General features: G+C 38.5%; 1 protein-coding gene across 3 annotated transcripts in view; it reads left to right on the plus strand.

Moving 5' to 3' along the window:
- LOC106875746 (serine palmitoyltransferase 1) overlaps positions 1-12,090 on the plus strand; it is a 32,680-nt gene that overhangs the window by 1,510 nt on the left and 19,080 nt on the right. For all 3 annotated transcript variants that reach the window (XR_001410157.1, XM_014923996.2, XM_014923997.1), the window contains exons 2-8: positions 65-168; positions 659-752; positions 2,259-2,331; positions 5,486-5,618; positions 7,200-7,329; positions 8,222-8,419; positions 10,197-10,292. Coding sequence is in view for 2 of the 3 variants with exons in the window: in XM_014923996.2 (XP_014779482.1) it covers positions 65-168; positions 659-752; positions 2,259-2,331; positions 5,486-5,618; positions 7,200-7,329; positions 8,222-8,419; positions 10,197-10,292 (828 nt within the window). In the remaining variant the exon portion in view is untranslated. The remainder of the gene's footprint in view (positions 1-64; positions 169-658; positions 753-2,258; positions 2,332-5,485; positions 5,619-7,199; positions 7,330-8,221; positions 8,420-10,196; positions 10,293-12,090) is intronic.

Below are 12,090 nucleotides of genomic sequence, written 5' to 3' on the forward strand. Positions count from 1 at the left end.
TTCCCGATAAGTTTCTGATTTCGTTGATAGATATCCATTTTAATGTGGTCTTCGTTGTTTCTAGGAAAAAGAACAGGTCGTACAGGAATGGACACCCGAACCGTTGGTCCCTACAGTGCCAGGTGACCATGAACTGATTGTTCGAATGGAGGAAAATGTTGTGCAAGGGTAAATATGTTTTTATTCATTAATTCTTACAATTTTATCGGCTCGTATCTCTTGCATATTGGTTCGGGAGAATACTTTAGAGAGCGTTGAGGAAGGTGTCATGAAAGAAAAGAGAAGAGAAGAGAAGAGAGAGAGAGAGGGAGAGGGAGAGACGGAAAGGGAGAGAGAGGGAAAGAGAGGGAGAGATAGGAGAGAGAAAAATAGAAAGAGGGAGAGGTGAATCCAGTCTTGAAGCTAAACTTATTTTTTTACCTGTTTTCAATGCCAGTTAAGATAGTTGACATTTGTTATTTGTTTTCGATGAATCGGCAGTTTCCTTTTACTTAATCACCAAAACATAAGTGGCCAACAGTTATAATGTACGATCTTTCTCCCCGACCAACCTCTCTTTCTTTCTCTCTCTCTCTCTCTCTCGTAAGAAACTTCGTGTCTTAAAAAAAAATGAAAAGAAAATCATAACCGCTAAGCAAATGTTCTTTCTAATTTGCAGATTTGCTGGTAAGATATTAAAAATCAACGGGAAAGAATGTATCAACATGGCGACTTTTAACTTCCTTGGTTTACTAGGTGACAAGTCTGTTGAAGTAAGAGCTTTGAAATATCTACGTTGCGTATATACATTTATTCATACATACATACATACATTTATTCATACATACATACATACATACATACATACATACATACATACGTACGTACGTACGTACGTACGATGGTACATACTGTCTCCCAGCCCCCAAAGACTTTACTACGAATTTATCTCCCTGTTTCCCATGTTCCACAAATATCGAAGTAATGACAAAAATATATCCTATAAATGTTCTGTAAAAATGATAGGATAACTGAAGAATATTATACTGCACTTTAACAAAATAAAGCAATTAGAGCTTTTCTCTAATAACAGGACAATATCTGACACTACATTTCCAGTGCAAGAACTGGAATATTTGATTTGTCTTTAAAGAAATCTGTTCCATTGATACTGAAAACCCACAAAATCCTAATATTAACTGGAAGCTTCCATTGACTTTATGATATTGTTAGTTTTTATGTTAAAAGAATAGAGATAGGAATGGGGATTGAGATAATTTCAGGAAGCCCTTGAACATCGCACATTGCTGAAATAGTATCTGCTAAACAGTAGCAGAAATAATAAATACATCAGACAAGTTCTGAAAAGGAAAAAGAGCATCTTACAACTCAGGAGTGAATTCTTCAAGAAGTTCCCTGTACATCTTTTCCGGTGACTCTCCGTGCAATCTCAGAATTACTGGAACAACATACCTCAGAAAAGCCCTAAAAGAGAAATATTCTGCGTATCAGAAAGATGTTATGCATAAATATGTTTCCTGTAAACTTGAAGATGATGATAACATTAATAGGATGTGTACCCTCTTTTCGATCTGTGACCTTACTTCATATATTTCGAAGATGATACTTTTGCAGTCCAAAAGTGAGAGATAGTTACACAATACCTAATGAATAAATGACACAATGAAACTTTTAAATACCCAAGATGTGACACAAAATTTGTTGCAATTGTGTTGCAATTTTGAGCAGGGGTGTTTCTAAAGCACTTTATGCAAGGTTTATTTTAGAAGTGTGTGTTGGTGATACACAGTGCCTGGATTTTGCCCAACTGGTCCTTATTTTTACGATCCCAAAAGGATGGAAGGCAAAGTCGGCTCCGGTGGTATTTGAACTCAGAACATAAAGAGGGACGAAATGCTACTAAGCATTTTTGTCCGACGTGTCAACGATTCTGCCAGCTTGCAGCATAATAATAATAATAATAATAATAATAATAATAATTTCTATTATAGGCACAGGGACTGAAATTTTGGGGGAAGGGACTAGTCGATTACATCGACCTCAGTACTCAACTGGTACTTATTTTATTGACCCCGAAATGATGAAAGGTAAAGTCAACCTCGACGGAATTATAACAACAATAACAACAACAACAACAACAACAATAATAATAACGATAGCGATAACAATGACGGTGACGATGGCAATTATGATGATTTTAAGAATTAAAAATGATAACAGAGCAATAGTAATAATGTTCTCTATATTCTCGATTTCAGAAAGAAAGCATAAAACGATTGAGATACTATGGTGTTGGCACATGTGGACCACGTGGTTTCTATGGCACCACAGGTAAGGAAATGATTCAGCGACCTATTTATTATGACAGTTTATACGAAATGTCAACGATTGTAGCCATGGTTATTGTATTTAGCTCTTGATCAAGCTTGATCCAGTAAATCAGGCTTGATCCAGGCTTGATCCAGTAAACCTGTGATCAAAGACATTTCATCCATTACCTTCGTGTTTTACACTTTGAGACACTGTACATAGGACTGCATTATCCAATGTGTCCTTTATATTTTTTTGATACTGTAGCGTTGGATTCCTCGTAGATTGAACGATTGTGTGGGTGTCCTCATTGTGTCATTGAGATTGCCTTGTAAGTAAACCACATGAAATCAAACATGGTATCAATTCGATGTGAAACCGTTAATCTAGACAGGTTTTTTTTTTCTCGTTCCGTTTTTTTTCTTCATTGCTTTCTGTCGAAGAGCGTAGACTCGAAACGTCAAGGACGTTTCTATTTTTCCTGAATGTCGAACTAATACACCTTGTTTGTTACTCCCTCGCCTGTGCCTGTCTTTTGTTTTTTGTACATTTGCACCATGGTAACAAACATCAAGATATTTGAAATATTTAATATATTTATATATTTTTACTTATTTTATGAATTTATATTTGTTTTAATTAATTACATTTTGCTTCTAATACTGAGCCCAGGCAGAGACTTAATTAATGACATTTAACTTCTATCATCAGCAATATGCGAAGGAGGGGTAAATGAATTCCGGTGAATTGTGAAATAACAAGGAAAATTATTAGTTCGATAATCAACCTAAATTGATGCAAAGGCCCTCGTGGAACTTTTTTTTTCAGCTAGACTTCCGTCTCAGTATACATTCGCTAGCTTTTTTCCAGTAGCTTAACAGCACAGCTACGACCATGATTGAGTGATCACAATGAGAAGGGTCCGAAACCACGATGATACTTTAGTCATTGACTGACGAGGAAAAATCAGCTGCGAATATTCCGTGTATGATGTCCTTGTCTATATTCCCCGTCTGTTAAGTTTTCGTCTTGTTTCCTGTTTGCTCTGCTTTCGTCTAGCTTTTTCTCCTTGTTGTGTTCTGTCTGTTCAATCATTGATACGTATGCAGTGATATGAGTCTGTCTATATATTTACTCATAACGTAGCTGTTTTGGTACTCTAATATTTATTGTGTCATAATGCAAATGAATTTATGCCGCCAGGCTCATAGTTGTTTAATTCTAATAAGCAGTCTTTAGATAATATCATCGGCAGCAAAGAAGGAGATGTGAATAAACTCTGATGGATATTTGAAATGAAACTGATTGGTTTGATCCTTACTCCAAGCTGCTGAAAAGGCCTTCGTGGTCCAATTTTTTCACAGAGAATGAATTTGTGAAAAATGGTTTGCATATGTTAATAGTGTAGGGGCGCAATGGCCCAGTGGTTAGGGCAGCGGACTCGCGGTCATAGGATCGCGGTTTCGATTCCCAGACCGGGCGTTATGAGTGTTTATTGAGCCTAAACACCTAAAGCTCCACCTGGCTCCGGCAGGGGATGGTAGCGAACCCTGCTGTACTCTTTCACCACAACTTTCTCTCACTCTTACTTCCTGTTTCTGTTGTGCCTGTAATTCAAAGGATCAGCCTTGTCACACTGTGTCACGCTGAATATCCCCGAGAACTACGTTAAGGGTACACGTGTCTGTGGAGTGCTCAGTCACTTGCACGTTAATTTCACGAGCAGGCTGTTCCGTTGATCGGATCAATTGGAACCCTCGACGTCGTAAGCGACGGAGTGCCAACAACAACAGATGTTAATAGTCACGACAAGATATCATTGAGCAGCAGCCTGTATTCATGAGGATAAGTAGCTAGACAACAAACTGGCATATTGAGAAACTAATGAAAACGGTACAAAAGTGTAGAAGGCAGCTTATTGTATTTCTACATAAAGTGAAGAGGTGTCAGCAGCTCTAATCTAGATTGGGGCGAGTTGATTGGTTGGTCATTTAAGTGTTACCGTTAGATATATTTTTAACTAACCAACAATTTCTTATTTTTCTTTCCAATTACAAAGTGTGTTGGTAGTTCAAGATTTACATAGTATTCAATATTATTTTAATCATTTCAGTCAATGGGGTGTAGTCATACCGGGATACCTCTATATATCAAACTCTAGTACTTTGTCTACTATTTAATTTACCAAATTCAGATAGAGGAAAAACGAAGCTGATCTGGCAACGATTTATTTTTAGGGTGTAAAACGACGTTACAAATACCATACATTACTTTATTCGGTGCTCTACCGATTCTGCCATTTCACTGTCTAGAATTTAATAAATTTTACATTTCGCGAAATAGAGGGCCAATAATTAAATATGACGTTTGGTCATATAATGCTAGTCAAATTTGCCGTCATATCGTACGTATCGTACAAAAAGTCAATTAGTAGAGTCGTTAAGGCATTGAATAAATTGATTTTCGGTTCGATAGATGTTCCGACCCTCCCTGTTCTGAATTTAAATCCCACCAAGATCAACTTTGCCTTTGATCTTTTTTCTTTTTCAGGGTAGGGACGATTAAAAAATAGAGTACTAGTCCCGTATTGGGAGGAGGGGGTCAGTTCTCTTTCTTTCGTGTTTATCTCTCTACCTCTCTTTCTGGAAGAAATCAGCTGCGATCAGAGCTGGTGATGGGTGAGATCCACCAGGTTTTTAAAAAGGAGCCTATTATGCGCCGTATATCACGGCAGCGCCTCTATGATTCCATCAATGAGATGAGGGTCAGAAGCAAAGACAAGTATGTATCACATTATGTTTAGCTATTAATAGACCACCCCCGCCCCTGACTTTAGCATGATATTCAAAAAAATTATTTACACTCAATATAAAAGTGCTATGAAAAGCTCAGCTTTTTCTATTTGCTCCATATTATTCCAGAATTTATTTTTATATCAGCACTTCTAACAATTTCACCAGCTCAGAACAGCTCTGTCCAAAAGAATAAATTCGTCACTCCCATTTGAACTTTCCCTCGACACTAACGAATTTGAGGGTAAGTTGGTCGGTTTTTTTTGTTTTTTTTACAGACCTAGTGACCACGTTAAGATTCTTTCTGACTTGAAACTGTGGATGTTTTGTAATATGACAAGATTCATAAACTAAACTAACCTTTTATAACTATATTTCAACAGATACACACTTGGAATGTGAAGAGCGATTCTGTGAATATATGAATACCGAAATGGCTGTTTTATACTCACATGGATTTCTCACTGTTACAAGTGCAATGGCCACGTATTCAAAACGTCATGACGTCATATTTTGGTAAGTACACCATGTAAATATGTGGAGGCACAATGGCCCAGTGGTTAGGGCAGCGGACTCGCGGTCGGAGGATCGCTGTTTCGATTCCCAGACCGGGCGTTGTGTGTGTTTATTGAGCGAAAACACCTAAAGCTCCACGAGGCTCCGGCAGGGGGTGGTGGCGACCCCTGTTGTACTCTTTCGCCCCAACTTTCTCTCACTCTTTCTTCCTGTTTCTTGAGTAACGCTGCGATGGACTGGCGTCTCGTCCAGCTGGGGGGAACACATACGCCATAGAAACCGGGAAACCGGGCCCATGAGCCTGGCTAGGCTTGAAAAGGGAGCATAAATAAATAAAATACCATGTAGATATAGGATATTGCTCACATTAATTTATGGTTTTCTAACTGCAAATCTGTAACTCCACAATATTAACGATAACTGTATTCGTCATACATTTCTCCCACCTTATTTTCTACGATGTACTTTTTATTTATCGCTTCGTCAGAGGATGAAGGGCAGTGGTCCTGACCCTCTTCAGAACCTTCAAAGGAAGGAAGAGGCTGTTCTTAAAACAGAGACCTGGTCTAAATGATTGCAACAAAGTATAGTACACTTAAGTCACGTATGAGCTTAGCTAAATGATTATGCGTTAAGCTATAGATACCTGACGCTGTCTGAAGTTAAATACCAACTAATTTAACTCTTGCGAGAAAACTGTGATTTTGTGAATGAAATTTGGTAAGTAGATAGACTTCACTTGTACGTGGAATAGACTTAATCCGTCCCTTTGCTCCATGCTACCATCATGCTTTTGGGTACCTATAGCATTAACTAGTCTTGTATTTTGACCCCATCTCTGATTTCCTGTCTGAAGATTTCTTCATCTTACAAGACTCGGATGTGTTAAAAATAGTGTGATGATCACTGATTATTTTTCTGTGACTGACCCCTAAAAAAACAATTTTGTTAATCTATGCGAAGAACGGACAACATAAGATGCTGACTGAAATTCCGAAGGTTTGGCTTAGTGGAAAATTTTAGATAACGATACATCTCCAAGCATTCTAATCTCGTTTCAGAAGATTCTGTATGCTGAATCAATTTACGTTTATAGCAATTTGGTATATCAGTAGTGGTGGTGACTGTTGTTAGATTGTCTTAAGTCAGCCTTGAACCAGCTGTAACTTCACAACTTGACATTACCTTATTTGTAGCACGTTCGCAGTTAAATATAGATCATGTGTTAATATTAGTGCATAGATATCACGTTATTGGTTAACTATTTGCCGTTAATAACTTCAAGTTGCTCGATCAGCAAGAAAAAAGAAACAAACCCTGAAATCACAGCTTCAGTATCATATGTGTACCTTTACACCATCTCAACAATCAAATGTTTCCGGAAAAAATATAATTTCAAATGAAATTGCGTATTTTATGTAACTCCATAACCACCCATCTAAGTTTTCAGAAAAACCGAGAAATTTACACGGGTACTCTTAAGTATATTATGTGTTCTTCCGACCCCGTCACCACATTCCTTACCACCACCAACACCTCCAAATCTAGGACATATTACTATTTTACAACCTTCATTCACAGTGATATGGGGGCGTCTTTCGCAGTCACACAAGGATTAAGAGTGTCCCGCAGCAATTTCCATTTCTTTCGCCACAACGACATGGAACATCTCGAAGAATTACTTATCGAACATCAAAAATGGGAAAAACAAGTAAGTCATCTTGATTTTTCTTTTGATAATATTCTCCCGATACAAGGCGGCGACCTGGCAGAAACGTTAGCACGCCGGGCGAAATGCTTAGCGGTATTTTGTCTGTCTTTACGTCTGTCTTTACGTTCTGAGTTCAAATTCTGCCGAGGTCGATTTTGTCTTTCATCCTTTCGGGGTCGATAGATTAAGTATTAGTTGCGTACTGGGGTCGATCTAACCGACTGGCCCCTTTCCCAAAAATTTCGGGCCTTGTGTCTAGAGTAGAAAAGAATATTCTCCCAATAGGAAGGCGGCAAGCTAGAAGAAACGTTAGCCCACCGGGCGATATGCTTAGCGGTATTGCGTCTGTCTTTAAGTTCAGACTTCAAATTCCGCCGAGGTCGACTTTGCCTTTCACCCTTTCAGGGTCGATAAATTAAGTACCAGTTGCGTACTGGGGTAAATCTGATCGACTGGCCCCCTCCCTCAAAATTTCGGACCTTGTGTCTAGAGTAGAAAATAATTTTCTCCCAATAGGGTCGAACGAAATGTTGTAATAATGATTTGTTTTATATCTTTTACATAGTGTTATGACAACAAATACTGTTAGTAGATTAACAGAATCGTTAGGGTCTCAGACAAATGCTTTAGAAATATTTAGTATAGTTCTTTATTCGTGCGAGGTTCAAACTTTACCAAGGTTAACTTTGCTTTTATCCCTTTGCCTGACCTATGTATCACATGTGATGCACAGGACGTATTTTATTAGACGAATAAAAGATACAAAAGTATATTAGACCAGAAAAATTATACAAATTGGAAGTAAATTGCTAATATCATTTATGCCCATTATCACTTTGTTATTAATCAAAATTCTAATCTTATGTTATCTAAATAACTAATCCTCACACAGAACCCGAAGAAGGCTAAAGTGACCAAAAAGTTAATTGTCGTCGAAGCGCTGTACCTCAACATTGGCGATATATGTCCTTTACCAAGAATTGTGGAATTGCGAGACATTTACAAAGTACGTGTGATTGTTGATGAAAGCTTTAGCTTCGGAATCCTGGGAAAAACAGGCCGTGGCATAACTGAACACTACGGACTCTCAGTAAGTCATAATTCCAATGTTTGCAACAAACCATCGAACATATATATTGAATAATCCTTTTTATAAATACACATTTAATTTTGCTCTGAAATAATACTGAGGTCATAAACTCAAGTAAGAAACAGTTTAACTCACTGAGCATGTGTTCTAACAATACTGGGGCGTAGTGAAACCGACACAGGTAAAAACAGCGCTCCTTCAGTTCTCAGTTTATAGATGACTATAAGCTTTCTCCATTAATTATTTCAGGGAAGGAATGAAACAATTTTTTTTTATTATTTAATGTAGGCGCAGGCATAGCTGTGTGGTTAAGAATCTCGCTTTGCAGTCACGAGGTTTCGGGTTCAATTCCACTGCACGGCACCTTGGGCCAGAGTTTTCTACTGCAGCCCTGAGTCCACCAATGCTTTGTGAATGAATTTAGTTGATGGAAACTGCGTGGAAACTTCTGATATACTTCAATAGTCTGAAGCTTACGAAAGCTATTTTAACCAATCAGAATGCAGCTTAGGCGTCAAAGTTTCATGAACGTCGTAACACAGTTGACACTGAACGTGCTTATTTGTAGAAACATTTTACCCAATCACAAACATCGATAGAGGATTCGGCTATAATCAGAATGTGAGAAATATTTGACACTACAAACCGTAGTGCCACCTTAAATATTTTAAATTTTATTTCATTCAAAAATATTTAAGGCGGGACTATGGTCTGTAGTATCAGATGTATCTCAACATCTGATTGTAGCCGAATCCTTTATCGGTGTCACTGATTGGTTAACAAGCTTCTATGAATAAGCGCGATCAATGTCAACTGTTACCACTTTCATCAAACCGTGATGCCGAAGTCGCAAGCTGATTGATTATGATAGTGTTCGTACGTTTCTACTGAGAGTCCAACATCCTAACCACCAGAACATGCACCTTCACGTTATCCAATCAAGGAAAACTTCCTACATCCTTGTCACAAGTTACGGAGGCATACTCTTCCTCCAGTGATTAAACTATATAAGAATAAGTTAACTTTCATCATTCCAGGATCGATTAAATAATACTCGTTGCATGAAGATTGATATACTCAACTGCACTTCTGTCCACAATATATAAGACCATGCGCCTTTGTTTGGCAGAACCGTTAGAAAATCGGACAAAACGGTTTGCTGCATTCGCTCCGTCTCTTTACGCTCTGAGTTCAAATGCCCCAGAGGTGTTACATTGTCTTTCATCCTACCGGGCAATAAACTACCAACCAAGTATTAGGGTTGATTTCATCGACTCAAGTACCCTCAAATTGTTATCCTTGTACCTAACCCAGAAACAATTATGGACAACGAGCTGGCAGACTCATTAGAACATCAGAAAAATGCTTTCCAGTATTATTTCCGGCTCTTCATGTTCTAATTTCAAATCCACCAAAGTCAACTTTGCTTCCATTTCTCTGGAGTCGATAAAATAATGTATCAAGGAATTACTGGAGTCGATAAAATAATGTATCAAGGAGTCGATGGTACCAACTAAATCCCTCCCTTAAAACTGCTGAGTATGTGCTTGGTTCCCTATGTTCTAAGTTCCAATCCCGAAAAGTCAACTTTGCCTTTCATCCAATCGAATTCGATGAAATAAAGAACCAATCAAATACTAGAATCAATGAAATCGACAAACTACATTCCTTCAAAACTGCTGGCCTTGTGCTTAAATTAGAAACAAAAATTTTTTTTTTCTTGTTGTTGATATGATTATTTATTTAATTATATATTTTTTTATTATTATCACTGTAGATAGGAGATATTGACGTGTTCACAGCAGATCTCGAAAATACGTTCGCCAGTGTTGGAGGTCTTTCTGTCGGCAAGAAGTGGGTTTTGGATAAACAGGTATATGGAAATATTTCAATATTTTACAATCAAAAGGTGGCGAATTGGCAGAATCGTTAACATTCCGGGTTAAATGTTTAGCGGCATTTCGCCCGTCTGTGTGTTCTGGGTTCAAATTCCGTCGAGGCCGACTTTACCTTTCGGGGTCGATAAAATAAGTACCAGTTAAACACTGGGGTCAATTTAATTGACTTACCCCTACCCCCAAACTTGCTGAACTTGTGCCAAAATTTGAAATCAGTATTATACATACAAACATGAAAGTATGAAGGTAGAAGCGCCACAGCGCTACACTAAATGTCTTCATACCGTCGTCCCTCTCAATTTGGCTGTCTACCACTACATTTCATTATAAATCTTTTAAATCTGCAATGCTTAATTTATTCTTGTGTTATTACCCACAATATGTCTTTTTAAACCCAGTGTGGCTGTATGGTTTGGTAACCCGCTTTACAACTACATGGTTTCAGGTTCCCCTATTCCCCACCCCGCCTGTGCGGCGCTTTGAATAAATGTCTTCTACTGTAGCCCCAAGCCGACCAATGCGTTGTGAGTTAATTTGGTAGATGGAAACTGTGTGGAAGCCTGTCGTGTGAGTGTGCCATTGTGTCTGTGTTTATCTACCATCTATCACTTGACAACCGGTGTTGATTTGTTTACATTCCCGTAACTTAGCGGTTCCGCAAAAAGGAACGATACACTAAGTATTAAACTTTAAAATAAAAGGAAGAAAAAGAAGTACTGGGGTCGTTTGTTGAACTGAAATATTTCAAGGCAGTGACCCAAATGGCTGCAGTTCAATGACTGACCAACTCTTTAAGGCAGTGAATTAGCAGAGACATTCGAGTGTCGGATAGAATGCCTTTCCGTATTTTCCCACGCACTTTGCGCTTTGAGTTCAAATTCTACCAAGATCAACTCAATAAATTAACGTACAAATTCAGGGCAATTGATTGACTGAGGCATAAGAATATCAGATCAGATGCCTTGCAATATTTGTTCCGCCTCTTTGCGTTCTGAGTTCAAAAAGCAAGTAGTGAAAGCATCGGTGACAATTCAAAACTAACAAGGGGTAGGAGTGGACGAAGTCCTTTACTTCGTGAAACATATGAAGTAAGGATCCAGCTGGAGAGAAAAAGAAAAGATAGAACAAAGTTGAGAACAGCGGAGAAAAGTCGTCGGTGGCCTCTGTTCCACTGGGAGAGATGGGCTTAAGAAAGTAAATAACTCTGTTGCAAGAATTCCTGCAGAATTTCCGGACTGAGTGTAACTTTCTCCCTCTCTTCCTTCCACTGGTATCGGAGGCCCTGTACCGTGTCATGGACACTGCCTTTCCTCTCCTGACTAAAAGATTAAAAACAAACAAAGGGGCAAACACCCTGATAAGAGGCAAACACCCTGAAACTAGTCTGTAGATGCCAGACCAGCAAGGGACACAGGTTCACGTGTCACATAGCTAGCTAGAGGCGATGGCCTCTTGGAGCTAATCAACGGCAGCATTCGTCCTATTTTTCTGGACTGCCATGTTAGCTTGGCGATAACTATTAATATCCAGTACCGCTGCCTTAGACTCCTTTAGAGAGACCGAGAAATATTAATATTTCTATTTAAAAAAAATAAAAGTTAAGCTGCATTAAGGCGGTGAGCTGGCAGAATCATTAGCACCCCAGGCAAAATACGGGCATTTCGTCCGTTTTACGATCTGAGTTCAAATGCTACCGAGGTCAACTTTGCCTTTCATCCTTTCGGAGTCGATGAAGTAAGTACCAGTTGAGAACTGGTGCCAAAATTTGAAACC

The sequence above is a fragment of the Octopus bimaculoides genome, chromosome 8 (assembly GCF_001194135.2).
Source record: "Octopus bimaculoides isolate UCB-OBI-ISO-001 chromosome 8, ASM119413v2, whole genome shotgun sequence".
Classification (NCBI taxonomy): Eukaryota; Metazoa; Mollusca; class Cephalopoda; order Octopoda; family Octopodidae; genus Octopus; species Octopus bimaculoides.